The 25,141-nt window shown below is 45.1% G+C and overlaps 1 protein-coding gene across 1 annotated transcript; it reads right to left on the reverse strand.

Moving 5' to 3' along the window:
- Positions 1-3,611: 3,611 nt before the first annotated feature.
- CD59 (CD59 molecule (CD59 blood group)) lies at positions 3,612-18,604 on the reverse strand. The gene is made up of 4 exons (XM_055142318.1): positions 18,496-18,604; positions 12,010-12,094; positions 7,124-7,225; positions 3,612-6,281 (listed from the first exon to the last, which is right to left on the reverse strand). Exons 2-4 carry the CDS (start codon positions 12,074-12,076, stop codon positions 6,076-6,078), a joined length of 375 nt encoding a protein of 124 aa, XP_054998293.1. The 5' UTR covers positions 12,077-12,094; positions 18,496-18,604; the 3' UTR covers positions 3,612-6,075.
- Between the last annotated feature and the right edge of the window lie 6,537 nt (positions 18,605-25,141).

The following is a 25,141-nucleotide window of genomic DNA, read 5'->3' on the forward strand; positions in this document are numbered from 1 at the left end:
CACCTTAGCAAGAGTATAAAGACCGATATAAGCTGTTGGCTTATCATATACATATCATGGACATATGTATATATACATGATACATATGTACATGCATATACAAATATTTTACATGTACACATGCTAAATATAAGGGGTCTATGTGCATATGTGTGGTGTGTATGCACATATTTGTGAAGTGGCAAGAGTAGTCTGTTGTCCAAACTGGGTAGGTTTGGGAGAACTGTTTGGCTTCTAAATCAGTTTTCTGTAAAACAAAGAGACCACAACCACCATACAGTTGTTCTGATGACAGACAACAGTATATACTTGTTAAGTGCTTGGACTGTGTCCCCCGGGAGGGGCAGCTGTTCCCACTAAGGGGCTTGTCTGAAGCTTCTTCTTCCCAAACTTCTTTTTTTATTTTATTTTATTTTATTATTTTTTAAATTTTATTTTATTTTATTAGTTCACCATGTGGAAAGTTACAAAGCTTTCAGGTTTAAGTCTCAGTTATACAATGCTCAAACACCCGTCCCTTCACCAGTGCACATATTCCACCACCAAGAATCATAATATACCTCCCCTCTTCCCCCCACCTCCCCAGCCCCCCACCCCGCATGTGTAACTGGTAAATTTCACTTTACTTTCACTTTACTTTGATTACATTCAATATTTCAATAAAAAAATTTCACTATTATTGATTTGGAGTTTCTCCCCCCTAAAGTCGATCTGCTGAAAAGAAAGCATTTGGTAATTTGTTTTCCATTGCTGAGAATGAAGAGATATGAGGTCCGGAGGCCGCACTAGCAGCAGCATAGTTTTAGATTTCTGTATTTTAGTAACTAAGTCTAGTGAAATGTCTGCCAGGAATCACAACATTGTAAGCTTGTACCTTTCAGCTACTTTATATTCCACATATGAGTGCGATCTTTCTACGTCTGTCTCTTTCTTTCTGACTCATTTCACTCAGCATGATACTTTCCATGTTGATCCACTTATATGCAAATTTCATGACTTCATGTTTTCTGACAGCTACATAGTATTCCATTGTGTAAATATACCAGAGTTTCTTTAACCAATTATCTGTTTTCGGGCACTCTGTTTTTTTCCATATTGTGGCTATTGTGAACAGAGCGGCAATGAACATGGAAATACAGATGTCATCTCTACTATACCTTTTTGCCTCTCCGGGATATATTCCCAGGAGTGGTATTGCTGGGTCAAATGGGAGCTCAATTTCTAACTTTTTGAGAATAGTCCATATTGTTTTCCAAAAGGGCTGAACCAGTCGGCATTCTCACCAGCAGTGAAGGAGAGTCCCTTTCTCCCCACATCCACGCCAACACCGGTTGCTTTTGTTTTTGGGGATGTGGGCCAGTCTCTGTGGTGTGAGATGATATCTCATTGTTGTTTTGATCTGCATCTCCCTGATGATTAGTGATGTTGAACATTTTCTCATGTACCTCTTAGCCATTCGGATTTCTTCTTTGGAAAAGTTTCTGTTCAATTCATCAGCCCATTTTTTGATCGGGTTGGCATCCCAAACTTCTTGAGGACAAGGATACAACCCAAGGATCCTAAAAGGCTGAGCATAGGGTAGGACTCGGTAAATATAGGAAACTTTTATTTTTTTATTTATTTTTTGCTTTTTTTGGTCACACCCGCCGATGCACAGGGGTTCCTCCTGGCCCTGCACTCAGGAATTACTCCTGATGGTGCTCAGGGGACCATATGGGATGCTGGGATTTGAACCCAGGTCGGCCGCGTGCAAGGCAAACGCCCTACCCGCTGTGCTATCACTCCAGCCCCAATATAGGAAACTTTTAGAAGTGTTTATGACACGGGAATTGAGGAGGATCAGAATATATCACCCCCAACCACTGCTTTGGCCTAAGGGTTGTTTTCCGTAGAAGGGGATGGGGAATCGTTAGACACAGAAGGGCTCTGTCCTCCCACTCTGTGCCAAGATCAGGGCTTACATTTCACTTTGGAAAGATGAGTTTTCCTTCGAGAACATGCTGACCTCCCCTCCTTACCAGGAAGGGACGTACTCTCAGCCCTAGAGATGGCACCGAGATCTGCCTGGCGCAGCTTATTAAACGACTCCTACCTTCCCACAGTGCCTCCCTACATTCGCTCCCTCCGTGGACAATGCCAAGCAGCCCAAACCTCTTTCCCTTTGTTTCTCATTCAGAATTTGCCACCCTTTATTGAAATGGCTTAGATGCTCAAGTCTATCCTCTTCATTTTTTTAAGTAAGAATAGGTTCTTTTATTTTAAAAGGAAAAGAGGCAACAGTAGATATGGGAGATTGATGTCAAATGATTTTTTTTTAATCTACTAGGCATTGGATTGTATATATTTTTTTAATTTTTTATTTTATAAGGTAGTTCACAATATTCAATCACATCCAATATTCAAACACCAATCCCACCAACCTAACCTCTTCTTAATTTCATTTATCTGTGAAGTCCCTGTATTTATGCATTATTAATATGTTCTATTAATCTGCCTGTTCCCACTTAATTTATAGATACCCAAGTACTGAACCTATTAGGAAATTGCCCCACTTTTCAGAAGAGTAGCTATTAAGAGCTGGGGTTTTAGATCGGGACCTGGATTTACCCTCTGGATCTGCTATATACTTTCAGTACTAACAATTTTTTTTTAAGTGTAATTGTAACAGTAATGGTACTTACTCACTTGGGTGGACAATCTAACTTCTTTTGGGGGTTGTTGATTTGTTTTGTGGGGGAACTGTACCCATCGATGCTCGGGGCTTACTCCTGGCTCTGTGCTCAGGCATCACTCCTGGCAGGCTCTGGGGACCAGAAATGAGTTGCTAGGGATGGAATCCAGGTTGGCTGCATGTAAGGCAAGTGCCCTACCCACTGTACTATCACTCCGGCCCCCAATCTAAGTTCTTACCCATGCATGGTACATGATCTGCAAATGTTAGAGAGCCTGAGTTAGGGAAAGAAATTTTCCATTATCTTTTTATTTTTATTTTATTAAAAACACTTCTTTTTGTTGTTGTTTGGGGGCAGGTGTGCATATCTGGTGGTTTTGAGGGCTATTCTTGGCTCAATGCTCAGGAACATCTCCTGGTCATGCTTAGGAAATCACGCCATATAAGAAACTGAACTTGGAACTCCTGCGTGCAAAGTTCATGCTCATGCCTCCCAAGGCTCCAGCTCTCGATTGTTTTTTAAATGTTCACATGATTTTTCCTGTTCCTATATGTCCAAAGAGGAAGAACTTATAGGTTTCCCCTTTTAACTCTAAAGTTTATAAAGATTATATCCTGAGTAGCCTAGTTAAAACACAATTGTATAGTTAAAAGTAATACTGAGTTACCATAATGAAGAAAAATCTGAAGATAAACCCCTTCACTTATAGATGAGTGCACATGAGATACTAACAATCATAGCGGGTGGGGGAAATCACTGGGTTATTTCTGCAAAAAAATAGATCTATAGATAAGGGAAATAGCATCTTGCAGAGGAGATAGAGCAAACTTGCATCTTAAATTCCTTCTCTCGGTTCAACGTCCTGTGCCACCCCACGAAAGCTTGAAGAATCAACTGCTAATGCCGTCATTTCCTGTTTGCATTTGCAACCAAGGAAGAGAGACACCTATGAGCCCTGCTTAGCCATAAAGATTAGGTGAGGAACCTGGTTTCAGGTTTAATAGCCAGAGGCTTCTTTATTCAGCATGCACATGCTATTTCCCTTCCAATCCCAGGATTTGATCAACTTCCTGCAGTCTGGGGAGGAGTGGGGTGTAATTAGCAGTGGTCAGTTATGCCTTCTCACCACAGTTGTCTCAGGCATGTTTGGTTGCAAAAAGTATCTTAACAAGATTATGGTTTTGATGTCCAGTTTTTTATGTCACACCAGAGGTACTCAGGGATCACCCCTGCAGGGGCTCAGGGCACAATCTGGGATGCCAAGGTTCAAACCTGGGTGAGCTGCATACAGGACAAGCACCCAACTTGATGTAGTATCTCCCTGGTCCCTGATGTGTAGTTATTGCACCTCACCACCACCAAAGTGCTCCAGACCTTCCACCACTGTCCTTAAGCTACTTCTCATCTGCCAGTCTCCATTTGTCTGTGTCTAGTACTGGCATCAGGAAAGGAAACTGCACCAAATCTCTGTGCATAAAGCAGGGTGCAGATTTTGATGTTCTTTGTGTTGGTGTTTTTTGTTTTGTTTTGTTTTTGCATCACACATCACACCCGGCACTGCACAGGGGTTACTCCTGGCTCGTGCACACAGAAATTACTCCTGGTGGTGCTCGGGGGACCATATGGGATGCTGGGAATTGAACCTGGTCGGCCGCGTGCAAAGCAAAAGCCCTACTCGCTGTGCTATCACTCCAGCCCCAGATCCTGATGTTCTTTGGGTCAATAACCATACTCATCTATTTGATTAGATTTTATTTTCAGAAAAGCATCATTCGTTCCCATTTGTCTAATAGAGTACATAATCAAGTATTTTTAAAAACATTAATCAAGAAATTCCGCCATCTGCAAAGATCAGTCTACGATGTTAAATACAACTTAAATGATAAGAACACAAACGTCATTAACTCTACCAGATCTTGAGAATTAATCACCAGCACCCACAAGAAAAGGAGAAACTCTTCTTGGAAAGGTGTCTCACTTTATAAAATACTGATAGGGTTTCCAAATCTTAGGCATCTGTGATTATGCAGTGATTATGCAATAAACTTTGCAGGTTTGTTTTTTTTTTTAAATATAATCTGTACCAAGTCAGCTAGAAATCACCACACTGAATGTCAGCTTGTCAAACACATCCCTGTTGATGCTCATAATCCATTGGGAAGTCCCAGATTACAGCCCTAAAGACTATTCTCATTGTGCTAATACAATAGATACACAACACATGTAGGTAAGCGTCTTCATACCCATGTTGAAACCAAAAACTTCAAAATAAGCATACTCATTACTGCAAGTCACATGTAACATAAAATGTTGAAATGCTCAGTCTTTAACCACATGTGACAAAGTCAAGATTTCCCAGCATTCCAACACAAGAAAGATGGTAGGTGGAATAATTTTAACACTTTTCATTTTTCCTTTTAGCCTTTTTCTTTTTTTTAGCTAAAGGCAGCCAAGACCATAGAATATTGAGAAATCTAAGAAAGTTTAGGTTTTAATCACTGCTACCTCTCTGAAGCAGACCTTATATTTCCATGTCCTATCATCTGAAAGTTTTTTTCTTTCCACACAGGGCACCCTTTGAAAAATATTCAATTAATTTGAATCACTCTGCAGTATAAATTTATTTTTAACAATAAGCATTTATTTTTGGTTTGGGGGTCACATCCAGCAGTGCTCAGGGCTTACTCCTGGCTCTGTGCTCAAGAAATCACTCCTGGTGGTTCTCAGGGGACCATATGCAGTGCCAGGGATCAAAGTAGAGTCAGTTAGGGGGCTGGAGTGATAGCACAGCAGATAGGGCGTTTGCCTTGCACACGGCCGACCCGGGTTCAAATCCCAGCATCCCATATGGTCCCCTGAGCACCGCCAGGAGTAATTCCTGAGTGCAGAGCCAGGAGTAACCCCTGTGCATCGCCGGGTGTGACCCAAAAAAAAAAAAAAAAAAAAAGCAAAGTAGAGTCAGTTACATGCAAGGCCAAGTGCTTTAAACCCCCATTCTACCTCTTAGCACCGCCCCCCCTCCCAGCACCAATTTCATAGCTTCTGACTGACAGCCACATCTGTAATATTTACCATGCTTATACACTATTTATATATATATTCAGGGAAGCAACTGAGAAATGCAGAGAATCTACTCTGCAAGGGGTCAGTGCAAGGCAGACATGGAAGAAGCATACAACCTCGCTCAAATCACACACGCCTCCCCCAAACTTCTTCCTTCAAATGGGGCTTCTCTACCAAAAAGGACTGGTCATCTGAATCTCTCATCCAATTCCTTCTATGAGCTTTACTCTTTTCTCTACGGGACTGAACTGGAAAAACAGGAAGCTTCAGGAAGGCAGCAGCAAAGGAGATAAGACATATACAGAAATGGGAGTTTCAGAGCAGCCCTCTTGGAGTTTATTCAGAAACAGACGTTCCAGGCTGCTGCCAGCAGTGGGACCACCAGTAGCGCTGTCTTTCCTGACACCATGGGTGCGTCATCTCTGTTGCACAGGTCGTACTCGCAGCAGCGGTACTTTAGCTGGCTTTCCCCCAGGAGTCTTGAAATATCTAGGTAGTTGCATTCCTTTCTTTTCCAACACCGAAAATATCTGTTCTGCCCCGCCGCTGAAACACACGTGCAAGGGTAGGTAAGCAAGTGGTTAGAGTTCTGACCCAAGTTTGAACCCACCCGTGGTCAATGTTCTGATCCAAGTTTGAACCCTGAACTCTGCTTCTTAGGGCCTCATTTGTGAAAGCAGAGACTTTGGGGCAAGAATGTGCACCCTGAGTGCATTTGTAAGGGGGCGGAGATTATTAAGTAAAAGAAGATACAGTTTTACTGGAATTTTCCATAAAATTTAAAATTTTATCCGAGCCTGAATAGTGTAAGTATGTGGGAGAAAATGGGCAGTTATACTGCTTTTAGGAATTTGCCAAGATTTGAAAACACGTGCTCCCTTTTTTTCAGCAAGCCCACTCCTAGAAATTATTCATAAAAGAGGTTAAGGGTCACTGTGACTAAAGAACAGAGTCTGTTAAAAATATCACTTCAATAAAATTATAGTAGGAAGAAAAATACCATGGAATTCCATGGAAATGAAAAAAAATGGAGAGGCACAAGCATCTATGTGTTTATGTGGAAAGAGCTTAGTTCCTTTGTTTTTTGGGTTTTTTTTTGGGGGGGAAGGGCAGTTTCTGGCAATTGAACTGAGGCTCTCACACATGTGAGGTTTATCCTCTAGGGCTGAGCCACATCTCTGGCCCACCGCTTTTTAAAATTCAGTAAAACAGTTTGTTTTTAATTAAAATTCAAAACTCTTTTGGTTCAAAGAATATAAAAAATATGCAGTGGTGCCATTAAAGTTAAGCTATCACTTGTTGATTACAATGTAAATTGGGGTGGTGCAAGTATTTCCCCAGGCTCTCATAAGCCCATCATATTTGGGAGGGAAGGGTTAGACACTTACCAGCCTCCACAGACAAACATGCGTCCGAATTACCGCCACAGTCCTCGACATTAAGACAGCGTTGAGGATTTTTATTGCATTGGTAGCACCTTATGCTGTGACCTAGAATCAGGAAGAAAACCCGACAGTAAGTGCTAGACCCGCCTGGACTTGCCCTCCTGGCAAATGAAGAAAGAGGTTGGCAACTCACAGCCAATTTCCCTTCCCACACCAATCTGCTCTTTCCAGCCAAACTAAAGTCATGATCAATATTTTGGACTCGATACAAAAATAACAAGAGAATAAATGAACAGAATCCTATAAAAGTCTCCCAAGTGATGAACATACTCTAATTTTAATCACAAGGACCAGTAATTATTGCATGGCCCTACCTATATGAAAATACATTTCTCCAAACATGAAATACATAACATTTCATTGTGATTCCCACTAAGAGTTGAACACTTACAACCTATTAGAAGATTGGGAAGATTAACTTTTGAAGCCCAATTAAGTAAAATTCTCTCCACTCTTGGGGAGAGAATTCCATTCTTCTCCATAGTACCTACGTCTTATAAATCATTGTACAAATTAATACATTTTATTTTTTTGACTTGGGGCCACACCCATCAGTGCTTGGGGCTTACTCCTTGCTCTACACTCAGACATCAGTCCTGCCAGGCACATGGGGTGTTGGGTATCGAACTGGGGGTGACTACATGCAAGGCATGCACCCTACCTGCTATACTCTCACTTTGGCCCCCAATACATTTTAAACTCTGCCAACTGAAAATATGCAAAAGTGTATTTTCTTGTTACTTATACGGAAATCTACATAATAGCTTCAATTTGGTCTCTTGGCTTGCAAAGTCAAAAATATCAACTCTGACCTTTAGCAGAATATGTGAGGAACTCTGGAATAGGAATTCTCTCTGAAGCTGTTCTCTATTGAGGAAGTTACCCTTTGGCAGAAGCATTCCCAGATAAAGGATGGCTAGCAACTACACGCCTTCACAACATGCTCTGGCAATAACACTGAATACTAGACTCAACTTGTACCAGAAGCAAATGGCCTCCAGCTTCCTAATGTGAAAAACCATCACTGCTCTCATTTAAGTGTGTAGGATTCCATATCGAAGCCATCAATGGATGACTGCACATAACAGCTATGCTCTATGTACTATGGAGTACTTTCTTGCCGTTAAAAATGGTGACCTTGTTCCCTTTGGGACAAAATGAATGGGACTTAGGGTGATTCTGCAAAATCAAATAAGTAAAAAAGTGCAAAATAATCATTGTTATATACGTTTAAAAAAAGATAAGGACTGGAACAATAAAAGAGTAGGCAGGGTGTTTACTTTGCATGAGGCTGACCCAGAATCAATTCCTGGCACCACATATGATACAGTCCTGAGAATGCTAGGAGTGATTCCTGAGTGATGAATAAGCCCTGAGCACTGCTTGGTGTGGCCCAAAAACCAGAGAAAGAGAGAGAGAGAGAGAGAGAAAGAGACAGAGACAGAGAGACAGAGAAACAGAGGAACAGACACAGAGAGACAGTGTGAGAGAATGAATCATTGTATGATTACAATCATGTGAAATTTGAATTCTTAAGGCAAAAAACAACAAAATTAAACCCTAGATTTACTGAAAACTACAGTGGATATCGGAGGAAAGGAAAGTGGGTTGAAAGGAATGAGGAGAGGGTCCTTCTGGGGACAGAACTGTGACATATATATTCGTTGAAACTGTAAAATTTCTATAAACCAATGCTACAAAAAAATAACCAATGATAAGGCATAAAGTAAATTAAAGATAAAAGTTTTTAAGATTCCTCATTGCCAGAGTCTCGGGCCAGGGCCGATACCAGCACGTGCTCCGCCGAGACTCTTCCCCGGGCGACCACACTTTGGTGCGGCCGCTTTGCTGCTGATTGACCATGATCCGGAGGCCAGCTAGACTACTTTTGGTCCCAGAAACTGCTTGCAGCCATGTCTCTAGACTGTGAACTAAGCCATTGCCCCATACTGCTCCAGGAAGGTAAATGATACAATTTCTAATATAAATCTCCCTGTACTTAATTACTAAAATACTAAAATACAGAAATCCTAAACCGCACGGCCACTACTGCAGCCGCACAACTTCATATCTCTTCATTCTCAGCAATGGAAAACTAATTATCAAATGCTTCCTTGTCAATAGTGCTATTTTGGGGGGGGGGGGAATCCAACAACAATAGTGAGTTTTGTGTTGAAATATGGAATGTAATCAAGGTAAAGAGAAAATGGGGTGAAGTTTATCACTTACGCAGACGGGGGTTGGGGGGTGGAGGGTGGGAGGTATACTGGGGTTTTTGGTGGTGGAATATGGGCACTGGTAAAGGGATGGGTGTTTGAGCATTGTATAACTGAGACATAAGACTGAGAACTTTGTAACTTTCCACATGGTGATTCAATAAAATAAATAATTTTTAAAAATCCCCAGATTTGTTGGAAAAAAAAATAAAATAGTATCTTTGTTAAAAAAAAAAAAAGATTCCTTATTGCCAGCTATAATTTAGGTTTGGCAGGACCATTTCCCCTTCATCATTTTTGTAACAATGGTGACAATAAGGTTAGTCATATTTTACATTTTCCATGGGCAGAGGTGGAAAAGTACGACTGGGGAGAAAACACTGCTCAGCCCATTCTTTTTCATAATCAGAAATAACTTTGTTCCTGCCACACAGCATCAGCTATGTAATCAGTATTTGGCAGTATTTACTGGAGCAATAGCACAGCGGCTTAGGGTGTTTGCCTTGCACGTGGCCAACCTGGGTTCGATTCCTCTGCCCCTCTCGGAGAGCCCGGCAAGCTACCGAGAGTATCTCACCCACATCACAGAGCCTGGCAAGCTCCCCGTGGCATATTCAATGTGCCAAAAACAGTAACAACAAGTCTCACAATGGAGACATTACTGGTGCCTGCTTGAGCAAATCAATGAGCAACGGGATGACAGTGATACAGTGATTACTGCTATGAAAAGATATTTTCCAGCAGGTGGGGTGTTTGCTTTGCACGGAGAGAATGACACCCACGCCACGTGCAGTGGTTGGAAAGGGGACTGACAGCCGACACTCTGCTGCTGTGTTGTCTGAGTATAAATTCCGGCTGGACGGCCGCTGGATGATCATTTATAGTGTATGTCACCTCCTTGGGCCTCTGTCTTGTCATTTGTGAATACTGATAAAAGTTACACGTACTCCATACAGTTGCCATAAGGATTATACAAGTACAAACTGTGGAATGACTTGTGCTCATGGTGTCACAAACATGTGCTACATATGATAATGAGGGCCACACAAGAAGAGGACTGAGTTCAGCACCATAGAGATGCACCCAACTGCTGGCCCAAACAGCTCCTGGTGAGAGAGTTAACTTGAGATGACGATGATGATGATGATGATAATTTTGGTGTTTGACTCTCACCCAATTCTGCTCAGGGCTTACTTCTGGCTCCATGCATAGGGGACCATAGGGGATGTTGGGAATTGAATCCAGGTCAGCTGTGTATAAGGCACATGTCCTACCCATGGTACTATCTCAGCTGCCCCGAGAGAGGGGTTAACTTTAAACTGCTGATTGCACCCCTACTATAACTTGCCCTCATGCTCATAGAAAGCATTTACAGTCCAGAAAGCTGTAACTGAGAACACTGCTCCACTGAGCCAAGACTGTAACACAGGAAGTTGGCACTCAACTGCAGACTTGTAATACCAGAAGGGAAAGAACCAAAGTCAGCCTGAGGTCACAGGTGTCAATCTTCTGAGTTTCCTGTTTGTTTGGGGGCCTCACTGGGCCTCAGGACTCAAGGACTTTTTTTGTTTTGTTTCTGTTTGTTTTGGGGTCTCAGGGCTCAAGGATTACTCCTGGGGTGCCAGAGATCAAATCTGGGTCAACTGTGTGCAAGGCAAGCACCCAACTCACTGTACTACTGCTCCAACCCAATCTTCACAAGTCTGAAGAAAAAAGGGCTGGTTGAGAACAGAAAACTGGTTATAAAGAAACTTTGGTACATCTACACAATGGAATACTATGAAGCTGTTAGGAAAGAAAAGTCATGAAATTTGCTTATAAGTGGATGGTCATGGAGAGTATCATGCTAAGTGAAATGAGTCAGAAAGAGAGGGACATAGAATGACTGCACTCATTTGTAGAATATAAAATAATATAACATGAGACTGACACCTAAGGACAGTAGAGACAAGGGCCAGAAATATTGCTCCATGATTGGAAGCCTGCCTCATGAGCTGGGGGAGAAGGCAGCAGGAATAGAGAAGGGATCACGAAGTCAGTGATGGTTGGACGGATCACTCAGGATGGAAGATGTGTGCTGAAAGTAGATAAAGGACCAAACGTGATAACCTCTCAGTATCTGTATTGCAAACCATAATGCCCCAAAGCAGAGAGAGTATGGGGGAAATTGAGGCAGAGGGCGGATTGGGATGTGTGTGTGTGTATATGGCAGGGGGAATACTATGGACACTGGTGGTGGAAAATGTGCATTCGTGGAGGGATGGGTGTTCAATCATTGTATGACTGAAACTCAAACAATGAAAGTTTTGTAACTGTATCTCACGGTGACTCAATAAATTTTTTTTTAATTAAAAATAAAGGGGAGGCTGGAGCAATAGTACAGAGGGTAGGGCGTTTGTCTTGCATGCAGCCAATCTGGGTTCGATTCCCATCATCCCATATGGTCCCCAAGCACCACCAGGAGTAATTCCTGAGTGCAGAGTCAGGAGTAACCCTTGTTCATTGCCGGGTGGGACCCAAAAAATAAAAAGAAAATTTAAAAAAATAATAATAAAGGGCTCCTGGCTGACGGAGCCCAGATGATCCAGAATTGAGTCCCTCTGGTCCACTCACCTGAATGGCAGAGTGCAGCCAGGATGAGCAGGAGTCCGAGAAGGGCAAATCCTCCTTTACTTCCCATGGCAGCTGTTTACAGGATCTGGAAGGAAGGGACACAGAGATCATGAATCAACAAATGACAACCAGTGACTTGAAACCAAGAGCTGGAAGGTCTGGGGGCTTAGGACACATGAGGTGCTATAAACCCAGCAGTGCTCTCAGATGGGGGAGGGGGGCCCTCCCCTTTGCTCAGTGTACTCAAGAAACGCTCTAGGTACAAGAGAGAGAAGTAGCTTCGGGAAGCCAAAACCCTGTGCCCCCTCCCAAGAGACAAACTGCCACCGTCCATTATGCTGGCCCTTCGGGGAGTGTCACTGCCCACAGAATGGCTCCAGGGTGAGGACTGAGACAGTCAAGAGGAGAGGTTGGTAGTTCAGATCCTTGGGGAGGCAAAGCCCAGAACATGAGATTTGGCTTGGCCAGGGCAACCGAGCACCATTCCCCACTTTTCCTATAAGGTATGGGGGTTTTAGGTACCTCCTAGCACTGGAGAGTCAGATGAGAGAACAGCCACAGTACAGTGTGCCTTTAAGAATACAAGAGACTAGTGCCTGCCATAGAGGCAGGCTGGGGCAGGATGGGGGAGAGGGGGAGGGATGCGGGATGGGGATGGAAGAGGTAGGGACACTGGTGGTGCCAAATGTACACTGGTGAAGGGATGGGTATTGGATCATCCTATGACTGAAACCAAATGATGGACACTGTAACTGTATCTCATGGTGATTCAAAAAATATTTTTTAAAAAATAAAGATTGTGACATTATAAGTTATGTAAATATTCAATGAAAACTATTACCCCCCCAAAAAAAGTCTCTCCAACTTAAGTCCCCCTAAATATCGGTCTATCTAGTCAAAGAAATTTGATGACACACACATAGATTTAGTGGCATATCAACCTAAGCAATTTACAGGCGAATTCTTTACTGCTGTGAAGAAGATACCTACCCCGTGTGATCTTCATTCCCCTCACTGATGAGCCCACTGTAAGCTGGTGCCCCCGGGTGGAGGGACACACGGGGATGAGCACCCCTACCCTCTGTAGCTCAGTTAGTAAGGGCAGACCTGGAGAAGTCCCAGTCACTGCTGGAGGCTCGGCCCCATCCCAGCCCTGAGGATAAATCAGTCTATAGAATTCAGGGTTTTATCAAAACTACCTCGAGTCCCACTGGTTTAGGATTGACTGTACTTCTTACACTGAACACTCATGAAGTCACAAGAACCAACTGTGTCTTTCATGGGAGAAGAGCATTTGAGGCAAAGTGAGATTCCTACAAGAGAAAAAGCAAACCAATTCCTTCTATCTTGGAAAAAATCAAAACACAATATGTTAAAGTCAACATATTGCCTGATGTGATGACAAAATAAGATATAAAAACAATTCAAAATTAGAAATGTCTATTTCTTTTTGGACTATACACCTGGCAGTGCTCAGGGATTACTCCTGGCAGTGCTCATGGAACTGAACCCAGATCAGCTGCAGGGATTTGGAGATTAGTCTAACATTAAAATCATCCAAATGCCCTTTTTTTTAGCTTTCTGGGTCACACCCGGCGACGCACAGGGGTTATTCCTGGCTCTGCACTCAGGAATTACCCCTGGAGGTGCTCGGGTGACCATATGGGATGCTGGGAATCGAACCCGGGTCGGCCGCGTGCAAGGCAAACGTCCTACCTGCTGTGCTCTCACTCCAGCCCCCCAAATGCCCTTTCAACTCATTTAAATTTTATAACACATATTAGAAACATCTCTCCCCAAATGTTACAGAAGAAGCTACAGTTGTGATGAAAGCAGAGGGGCCTCTTCTCCACGAGGTCACTCTGGCTCAGTGTCAAGTCTTTGTTTTTGTGTCACTCCCACTGAGCAAGCAAATTCTGTGTGCATGTGGTGGTGGGGAGGAGGGGTGGCATGTTGCCATATTCAATCCTCACACAATGCTGTGAAGCCAATTTAATCTCTGGCTCTATTGACAAGAAGAGGAGGCTGAAGAGGGAGCTAACTTACACACTCATAGTAGGAAGCAGTCCCCCCTCCTGCCAAGAGACCCCAGTCTGGAGCCTATGAATCTAGACAGTTGTGCTGTGAAGAGTCTTTACAGGAGAGATGAAGGTTATAAAGATTATTCTGGATTATCAGTGTAAGTCCATCCTGAAGATGAGGCCAGGGGAGGGGAGGAGTGCAAACAGAAGAGGAAAGAGCTCCGCGGGGAGAGCTGCTCTCGTCCACGGTGGCTGAAGATGGCACTATTTGAAGTTAGAGGAATAGGGACACAGAGAAGTGTCCAGGTGGCTGTAGAAGCCAAGAAGGTCCTCACCTGACACAACCTCAATCACAGGACTGAAATCTGCCAATGACCTGGATGGGGAGAGGCAAAGCCTTCCACAGAGCCGCTAAAAAAGACCCCAGCCCGCCCATAGCATGATTTGAACCTGGACAGAACCATGTCTAACTTCCGGCACACGACTGAAATATTAGTAAATCTGTGGGATGCCCAGCCACTAACGCTGGGTGGTGTTTTTCTCCTCCACAGCAATAAAAACAAATACATCAGAACTGATAAACAGTAGAGGAACATTTAATTAATTAATTAATTAATTTTTTTGCACAGGGGTCATTTCTGGCTCTGCACTCAGGAATTACCCCTGGCAGTGCTTAGGGGACCATATGGGACGCTGGGAATCGAACCTGGGTTGGCCGCATGCAAGGCAAACGCCCTACCCGCTGTGCTATTGCTCCAGCCCCAGTAGAGGAACATTTAAACTTCACTCTGAGCTCTTAAGCACTAGCTGGAGTCTGGTAGGAAGGCTGCTTTGTGAATCCAATTTCTCAACAACTCATTATGCTGGGATCAGCTGGGGGGAGATTGTTCAGAGAACATCCCTCACCCCCACTCCACATTGCCAAATGCATGTTGAGTACAGCTGTTTCCGAGTGCCCAAGGACTTAAACGGGGATGAATTTGATGACTCAAAATAAAATTAAGGTCGCTCTTTTCAAAATAAAAAAAAAAAGAATCTTAACAGGGATAAGGGATAAAGTGACATGCCCCAGAGCAGCAGCTTAGCAGTGGCAGAGCTACACCGGGTGTTTCTTTCTTTCTTATTTTTTTGGTTTTTTGCTTCCACTCACGAGAGAGTTTGTACGTACAAGTGTCTTAACATTACCGTCAGGGGCCCGGGGCTTGTGTCGTTGCAGCCTTATCTCTGTGACACACACAGTCTGTGTTTTAGCCAAGCAAGCTGAGATAGTGAGGGTAAAAACAGTTGCTCACTTCCGAGGAGACTTACATCAACGTCCATTATAATCAAACAGCCCCTCCCACCACTATCTGGTCTTGCTGCCAGAGACAATTCTTGCTGCCCAGAACTTCTATCAATTGCCCCACCTGCCAGCCTCCCTATGCGGGCTTCTTTACAACTTGCTGTAGGGCCAGTAAACATTGCTAGTTAATTTTAATTAAACGCCATAGCCTCGCCGGCCAACTATTTAGCGGAGACGCCTTAGGAGGGCATGGCGCATAGGCAGAAGTACATCTTCCCCCTAGAAAGTCTCAAGCATACCCTGTTTGGAATTTGCCTGTGGTTTTACACCCCGGCCCAGAAGTTTCATGCCCTCCCATTTCAGAGTTGTCCTTGCACTGTCAAACATGAATTCTATCACACGGCCACGCTCCTCCACTAAGGTGCATTTTACTTGGACTTCCTCCTCTAAGTCGCTCAGCACAATGTAATGCTTTCTTTGCAGCAACGATCAGCAAACAGGGGCCAGATTTCACTCTGAGAACATGGACATCATTAGCGTCATGCCTATTAGGGGGTTGCCGCCCTGCAGACTTAGGGTCGCACGCCTTCTCAGTCATGTTTCTGGGAATGCTTGCCACTTTCTCCCATAAACATTTTCTTCCTTGCCCTTCCTCTTGTTGCTGCTGTGATGACTGGACCACATCTCATGCTCTACTGTGGAGCTCTCACACTTGGTTCTGGATGCACCAGGAGGGGCACACTATTATCATTGTGCTGTCACACATCCTAGTTGCGGAGTTCTCTCTTCATCGTGGGGCTCACATATGTTATTCTGATATCCTGCCCATAGTGCTTGCACTTTTTTTTTCCTTTCTTATTCCTGGCTCTATACTCAGGAGTCATTTCTGATGGTGCTCAGAGCAGAATATGTAGTACCAGGAATCAAACCCAGGCTGGTTGCATGCAAGCAAGCACCCTACCCGTTATACTATCTCTCTCATCCCTGTCTGCACTTCTCTAATTACTATGCTGGCCAGGGGTCACACTGGGCTAATACATTTAGCAGCAGGACACTGAAGACTGAACAATCAGTTGCGCTGAGGGGCATGAGGTGGCTCCCAAATAGTTGTATCACTGGAACTGTGCTCAGAACATGTGTGAGAAACCAGAAAATCAGACTCCAACCTCACAGAAGCAAGGCAGGTTCTTTGACCACCAAGTCAGCCAGAACCTCTGAACTAAATTCATTCTGAACTCTATTCCTACCTAGGCAAACTGAGACTGGATGGCTCCCTCAGTGCACAGAGGGGCTCACAAACAATGGCTAGAGGGACCACAAAATATTATCACCACCACTACCTCTCTATAGGTTCTAGATGACCAGCAACCTATTATTCTTCAGATGTCATTTTATTTTATTTTATTTATTTATTTTTGCTTTTATGGGTCACACCCGGAGATGCTCATGGCTTACTCCTGGCTCTGCACTCAAGAATTACTCCTGGAGATGTGCAGGGGACCGAATGAGATGCTGGGGATCAAACCCAGGTAGGCAGCATGCAAGGTAAATGTCCAGCCCACTGTGCTCTAGCCCCAGGTGGCTTGTCATTTTACTGCCAATTATGCAGCTTGGTCAACATTGCCCAACCCTCAAGCACGGCCCAGGTCCAAAATCTGATCTGATGCCAAATCCCAGACCCTCATCACCCACAGCACAGTGACACATGAACAGGCTGGGAAAGGAGAGTCCTCTTTCTGTGAGTTCAGGTACACATACTTTGCGTGGTGCTGATCTAGGTGACCCAAGGCCACAGCCCTGCAGCTGAAAAGTGGCATGGGGTGGGGGTGGGGGAAGTGACAGGAGGAAAGCACTGGGCACAGGAAAAATCTGAGGAAGCCAGAAGCAGGAGCGCTCACCAGAAACCAAGCACAAATAAGGACCCGGAGCAGAGCGGGGCCAGCGAGGTAGACATCAGCACGCCTCTGCCTATGTGGGGCTGAGGTGAGGGGTCCAGCTCCTCTGCTGTGCTCTCCCCCTAGGCCTGGGGAGAAGCACACTGACCTCGAGGCAGAGACAGAATATTACAGCTCCAAGGCCAGGATCCCGGAGTGCCTGTGCTCTTGAAACAGCAGGAAAGTCTTACTCACCCTCTACAGCTCAGGGGCAGAGGCTGTGGCTCTGTGGAGGAGCAGGTGCCTTGTAGGGGTTTTAGGGGTTGGGCGGGATGAGTCAGCTGTCAAGCCTTTGAGGGCGGGTGATCTCCCCCTCCCCCCGCCCCCCGCCCCCCGCCCCCGGATTGAAAAGGGCTGTGGCCTGTGGAATGCAGCCAGTAACTTCCTCTGACTTGCTTCTAAATAATGCAGCCTTCAACAGGTGTGTGTGGGGTGGGCGGGGAGGTGGTTCCCACATACCTTAGTCATCTGAACAGTGATCAGACTTGTGTGAGAAACCAGAAAAACACACTCCAACCTCACAGAAGCAAGGCAGGTTATCTGACCACCAAGTCAGCCAGAGCCCTAATTTCAATTCATAAATTCACTCTGAACTCCATTCCTACCTAGGAAAACGCAGACTGAGCGCCTCCCCCACAAACCCTCAGTGCACAGTGGGGCTCACAAAACCGGCTAGCGGGACCGCAAAATATTAGCACCACCACTAACCTCTCTGTAGGCACATGTCCAACAACCCATTCTTCAGATGACCTCATGTGCCAACACCCTGGAAGTTGGCCAGTAGTTTGTTGTTGTTTCTTTTTTTTTTTTCCCCCGGGTCACACCCGGCAAGGTTCAGGGCTTACTCCCGGCGGCGCTAGGGGGGCGGGGGGGACGGGACCATATGGGATGCCTGGGATCGCACCTGGGTACTTAAAGCCCCGGACCCGAACAGGGGCCAACAGCGTGGGCCCCGCTGCCTGGCCCTCGGTGAGTTCCCGGGGTCGGGGAGGCAGCCCGAGGTCCGGGCTTCCTGCAAAAAAGCTCGAGTGGGCGCGGAGACGCGAGCTGGTGGGCACAGCGGTAAGGCCTCCGGGAACCTTGGTCTCCGAACGGGCATCAATTTCTGGGGCTGAAGCTCCCGATAAATCCGCCGTCGCCCTGGGCTCTGGGAGCGGCTCGCTCGCCACCACACCCCGGGGACCTATAGAGCCACAGCCTAAACCCCAGCTCCCGGGAAGCGGGAAGCCGCCCGCACCGCGCAGCTCACCTTCAGAGGCCGAAAGCCCAGCAGCTGGACTCCTCCGCGGCCCCGCTCCGACCGGGGTTACGGTCGCGCGGCGCAGGTGACCTTTTATAGGCTGAACGCGGACGGCCCCGCCCCCCCCCCCCCCGCTTCCTTTATGGCCCCGCCTCCTTTGTGGCCACGCCCCTCCGACAGCCCCACCCTGCTGCTGCCAGTAGTGCTGGTATTAAACGCGCCTCCCAAGAGCGCTTAGCTCCTAAGCGTAGGCAGGCTCAGTGACCGGTGCCCACCGCTTTTCCAAAGCGTCTAGCGAGAATCACGGTTTAGGGGTTCCGGTGCCATGTCCAGAGAAGACCTGTGACCAGGACCTCTCGAAGTGTGGCGGGCAATGGAGAGTTCCTGCAATTTGTAATCGAAGAGAATGAAAGTCCATGGCTTCTCTTTCTTCCCTTTTTCAAAACAAAACAAAACAAAACAAAACAATAACGTTTCATGTTAAGTGTTGGGTGTCAACGCCCACCCCTCACTTGCCGCTGCTATGATGGGATGAGGCAGCCCCTAGGCTCATTTGTCCTCTCATGATCTCCCAGCCTCTCCTGTACTTCATTCACACCCATATTCGTGCCTTGAAACGCAAATGCAATCTGTTACGGGCTTAAGACCTGCATAAGATGGTCTGAATCAGAATGTCATATATACTTTTGAGGACGTCATTGGAAACTTCCTTTTCTCACTTGAACCGTGTTTCAGTCCCCGCAGAAAGATCTTTGGGATCTTCCCTTTGGGAAGAGGCTTCAAAGAAAACTACTTTCTTGGCGATACTGTCCTCTGCTGAACACCACAAGCTACTCTTTGATTCTGGGTACAGAAGGTTTTTCATCTCAGGACAGTTGACGGCTGGAATGGGAAGGAAGAAACGCAGGAGATAAAGTTCTAGTCTGGGCTATGTGCAGGCTGAATTCATGTGATAACTGATGCTGGAATATGCCTTCCACCAACATCCCTTTATAGCTTTTGGGTGGCAGAGAATGGTTTACATTTGACGATGCCCAAATCTTCCTTCTCTTCCAGGCAAATCCAATGAGTGTCTTAGATCAGGACTTGCATACAGAAAGCTTGTCTGTTTAAAACACTCAAAACATTTATTTCGATGCATGATCTTTACTTGCATTATAAATCTTTTCTCTTGTTAATCTGGTTTTGCCCATTTAAATTGCAAAGGTACTAAACCTAAAAGAACAACACTTCTGCCAATCCCAGACACATTTCAGTAGAGTTGTGGTATGACTTGGGGTTTTAAACTCAGACTTGTGTCTACTACAAATTTGCCATAATTTTATCTGTGTGATGCAAATAGTAATGGTTTCTGTTCACTTCGGAGAACAATCTAAGCTCTTGTCTATGGGGCATGTCAGTAAATTTTTGTTCTTGTTATTACATGTTGAGGTGTCTCAGAAAAGAAAGATATTTTTCATTATTTTCTAAAATAATGCAAGTGTGCACATATGCTTTTTTCCATTTATGAACCAAAAATTTAAAAAACACAGCTTTCTCCCTTAACTTCAAAATATATAAATAGATTTTATAAAGAACTATTTAATTATAATGCAATTGTGAAGTTAAAAAAAGTTTGTTTCTCCTAGCATATGTAACAAGTAATCTTAGGTGCCATTATAAATAAAACCTAGATAGCCCACCTGAAGATAAACCCCTTCATTTGTAGTGAATGTCCAGATGGAGTAATAAAACCATAGTGGGTAGGGTAACAACTACTGGATTATTTCTCATATGTACATACAAATGTATATACATAAAATATATTGGAAAACTAAAGTTAACTATAAGAAGACAGAACTCTATTGCATCTCATTTATTTTATTTTTTTCTTGCATCTCATTTAAGCATAAATTGAGGAAATTTTTTCAAGAGGTGGGGGGATAGAGGGAACATTGGTGGTGGAAAATGTGCACTGGTGGAGGATAGTTGTTTGATCATTGTATCACTGAAACTCAAACATGAAAGCTTTGTAACTATCTCACTGTGATTCGATAAAAAATCTTTCTGGGCAAAAAAAAAGTAAAATTAAAGTTAATGATGATATGGAGCACCCTTGTATCTCATTTGAGTAGAATCTTTCTGGGCAAGAGGTTCAACATATTAAATTCAGGTTCAATCCCAACAATCAACAAATTTGGTCCTCAAACTCCTCCAGGAGTGACTACCCAGTACTGAGCCAGAATTAACCTCGAGAACCTCCAAGTGTGTCTCCCAAACTAAAAACAAACCAGAAAACCCCAGATATGTTCTTTTCCTGAGTTCAAGGTCTTTTTCCACTTTCTCTCAACCACAAGTTCCCCACGAAGTGCCTTCCCATAGAGGCTTGAAGAATTGTTTCTTTTATTTTTAATTTATTTGTCTTGGGGGCCATACCTACTGGTGATCAGGGTTTCTCCTGGCTCTACACTCAGGAACCATGCCTGCAGTGTTTGTGGGACCATATGGGATGCCGAGGGTTGAATCCTGGTAGGACCCATGTAAGGCAAACCTCCTACTTGCTGTTGTATTGCTCTGGCCCCAAGGGATCAATTTTTTTTATTAGTTTATTTTTAATTAGAGAGTCATCGTGAGGGTACAGTTACAGATCCATACATCTTTGTGCTCATGCTTCCCCCATACAAAGTTCAATAACCCATCCCTTCACCAGTGCCCATTCTCCACCACCCGTAAACCCAACATCCCTCCCCCCCTCCCCAGTCCCGTCTCCCCCCACCACACCCTGCCACTATGGCAGGGAATTCCCAAGGGATCAATTTTTAACACCACTTCTCCATCCATGTTTGCATTTGCAACCAAGGGTGTGGGGGGAAAGGAGGTGAGGTTGATCTGGACAGATAGCAAGAGAGTACAGCAAGTAAGAAATTTGCCTTGCACACACCTGACCTAGTTTCGATCCCCTTCATCCCATATAGTCCCCTAAGCACCTCTAAGAGTAATCCCTGTGTGCAGAACCAGGATTAACCCCCTCTAGAAAAAATAAACTAAAAAAAAATTGGTCAAGAATGTGACTTCAGGTACAGTAGTCTAAGGGCTTGTCAAAATACTAAATCTCTGACCTGAGGTCACCCACCCAGCACAAGGCCAGGTGGAAAAAATACCAGCCTTGTCTTGCAGGTAAAAGGCCTCCCTGCAGAGCAGAGAGCCTGGTCCTTCCTCCAGATCCCCCATTGATAACCGTCATTTCTCCCCTCTCAGGACCAGAGGGGCTAGGATGTCACTTCTACCAACTGTGGCACAGTGGGGTGGAAGTTCCTGGACACTCAGATGGAAAGTCTAGTTAACCTATTTGCCATTGCTAGAATTCCCCAGCCCTTGGGGCAACTGGTAGCCTGGCTCCCTCAGTCACCAGACTGCTGGAGTGGTACAGAAATCCTGTGGAAGGGCTGGAGTGATAGCACAGCAGGTAGGGCGTTTGCTTTGCACGTGGCCGACCCGGGTTCGATTCCCAGCATCCCATATGGTCCCCTGAGCACTGCCAGGGGTGATTCCTGAGTGCAGAGCCAGGAGTGACCCCTGTGCATCGCCAGGTGTGACCCAAAAAGAAAAAAAAAAAGAAATCCTGTGGAAGAGTTCCCTCTCAGAGTTCTGTTCCCCTCCATCACTTTGGTTCTCTGTCAAGAGAAAGCCAGTGATGCCACCTCAACCAGGCCATTGCCTCTTTAGTGCTGTCACAATTTGTAATAACTACCTTCCTTGGTTCTTGATGACTGCTCAGACATAGAGCACTTGTGAGCTGGAGCATAGCTGAGTTACTCTGCAGTGAATGTTGTGTTCCCGACCCCAGATCCATACACTGACATCCTCATTCCCAATGAAATGGCATTAGGAGGTGGGAGCCCTTGGTAGGTGAGTAGAAGACCCCTGGAAGGGGATCAATGCCCTTATCAAAAGATGCTGCAGAGAGCCTCCGGGGCCCCTTCCTCCAGTGGGGACACAGTGGGAAGACTGCCATTTGAGAGGCAGGAAGTGGATTCCCACCAGACACCAAATCCAGGATCTCCAAACTGAATTTCCACTCCCAGAGAAGCAAAAAAGAAGTGGCTGAGGTTTCAGTCACTCCGAATATGGCTTTTTTTTTTTAAAACACAGCAGCCTGGGGGCTGGAGCAATAGCACAGCAAATAGGGCGTTTGCCTTGCACACAGCTGACCCGTGTTCGATTCCCAGCATCCCATATGGTTCCCCGAGCACCGCCAGGAGTGCATGAGCCAGGAGTAACCCCTGTGCATCACCGGGTGTGACCCAACAAAGAAAAAAAAAAAAACCACAGCAGTCTGATAAGAAAAGTCACGCAGAATCTTGGACCCTTGCTGACTTCATCTTTGATCTGTAAAATGGAGCCAATATCTCCCTTGTGTGTGGATTTGCTCACAGCAGGTCCTGGGACTCACAGTGTAGCACTCAGGTGAGTGTACAGTTGATTGGGCTTCCCTAGTTCACATGAGCTCGTGATGAGATCAGGAGGGAATGGAAGTGTCTGGCTCCCGGGAACGTAAGAGTAAATGACAAGCGGCCACTGCATACCAGGCACTGCTCAAAGCAACCTGCTTTCTAGCTGAGAAAACAGAAACATACGAGGTTAATAACTTCCTGAGGGTCAGTGGCTGGTGAGCATCCAAGCAGAGCTGCAGACGAGTTGGCTCCTGACTCAACCTTCTCACTCTCCCTGCAAAGTTTCTCCAGTTTTCCGAGCAAGGCTACTTTTCTGGTCTGCGAGTTCCTGTTCTATTCCTGGCCAGGGGGACCACAAGAGTGGGAAGTTGTTTGTGCCACATTTCAAAGATGGAGAGATTCTGGGAAGCTGGAAACAGTCTCTTCTTTGTGTTCAATTCCTATGAATTCCTCATTGTGTTGGTCTCGCCCCGGGGTGGGACCCAGGCATCTACACCCCTTCTTTCCAACACCCACTATTTCTAGAATGTCTCCAAAAATGCAGTTACTAGTCCTTACAATTGTTTCTTTTGGTAAATGTGCTCCTCCGCACTTGCAGAATAAGCACATTTTTAAAAAACAAACTGAATCCTAAGAGACAGTTTGATAGTATGAAGAGTGAAGGGCGTTGTGGATGAGAGAACTTTGTTTAGATCCCATCCACAGACTGAAGCTCACTGTGTACTCTTGGTTGATATCTCTAAAGTTCACACTTACTGACTACTTCCCCGTACATGTTCTCTTGTTATTCTGGCAGTCACACTTCCAGGATAAACTTATGAGAAATTTCTATTCACAAATAGCCGACGTTCATATAGGGTGAGGAGATAGTGTGCTAAGATCTCAATAAGACACCTCATGGAAACTGAAGAACAAAATTTAGGGACCAAGTACATGGCTCATGTGATAGGGCACATATTTTGTATGTGAGAGGCTTTGTGTTCTGTGTCCAGGCTACATGGCTCACCGTGTACCACCAGGTATACAACAACAATGATGACTGAGGTAAAGGCAGGTCAGGCTTAAGGATTGAACTAGCAGAAATCAGGGGCCACAGAATGATAGGTGCTGTTGACTCTCTTCTCTCAATGGAAATTTAAAGACCTTCTCCCTTGGGGCTGGAGTGATATCACAGCGGGTAGGGTGTTTGCCTTGCACCCAGCTGACCCGGGTTCGATTCCCAGCATCCCATATGGTCCCCTGAGCATGGCCAGGGGTAATTCCTGAGTGCAGAGCCAGGAGTGACCCCTGAGCATCACTGGGTGTGACCCAAAAAGCAAAAAATACATAAAAATAAAAATCACTTGTATCACTTGTAGTCCTGTTGATCTTTGATTTGCTCGAGCGGGTGCCAGTAATGTCTCCATCTGTCCCTGTCGCGTGCTAGTGCAGCCCAATGATATCTGCTTTCTCCAGGAACAGAAAGAGCCTCAAATTGTTCATTCAGGGATTTGACGAAGAAATCTAACCATCTAGCTGGTGGGAGGCCACGAGGTCTTCTGACATCCTGTGGAATCCAGTCGATAACAGCTCTGGTCAGCGGTCATCTCTGAATCGCATTACATGATCGGCCCATCTGATTTTTGATGCCTTGGCAAACGAGACAGCATCCCTGATTTTTGACCGTCGACAGAGGTCAGAACTCCGGATTCCTTCTCTCACTTGAGTGAGATATGATATTCCCAGCATAGCTCTTTCGATTCCTCTTTGGGATACCCTAATAGCATTCTCATCCTGTTTGCATAGGGCCCAGGTCTCTGAGGCATATGTTAGTGCTGGAAGAATGGTGGAATCGAAAAGATGTGCCTGGAGTCAGAGGTTCTTCGTTCTCTTAACCACCTCTTCGACGTTCTTGAATGCATTCCACGCTGCTCTCTTCCTCCTGCGCAGTTCTGACACCAAGTCGTTCCTCATATTGATTTCTCGACCCAGGTACACATAGCTGCTGCATTTGGAGATGTTCGTTCCATTGAGAGCAAATGGAGCTTCAGGGTCCAGTTTGTTTTTCATGAACATCGTCTTGTTGAGATTCAGCTGCAATCCGACCTTTCCACACTTGTGGTCGGAGTCAGCCAGCATTTGTGCCACTTGGCTAATGTATGGTGTTATGAGAACGATGTCATTAGCGAAGCGGAGGTGGTGTAATTGCTTACCGTCTATCTTCACTCCCATTCCTTCCCATT

This window comes from Sorex araneus, chromosome 6 (assembly GCF_027595985.1).
Source record: "Sorex araneus isolate mSorAra2 chromosome 6, mSorAra2.pri, whole genome shotgun sequence".
NCBI lineage: Eukaryota > Metazoa > Chordata > Mammalia > Eulipotyphla > Soricidae > Sorex > Sorex araneus.

Excerpts from the sequence above, each read along its gene's own strand:
- CD59 (XM_055142318.1), bottom strand. The coding sequence starts at position 12,076 with ATGGGAAGTAAAGGAGGATTTGCCCTTCTCGGACTCCTGCTCATCCTG. Across the intron at positions 7,226-12,009 it reads GGCTGCACTCTGCCATTCAG|GTCACAGCATAAGGTGCTAC; the intron begins GTGAGTGGACCA and ends TCCTGATTCTAG. Across the intron at positions 6,282-7,123 it reads ATGTTTGTCTGTGGAGGCTG|CGGCGGGGCAGAACAGATAT; the intron begins GTAAGTGTCTAA and ends CGTGTGTTTCAG.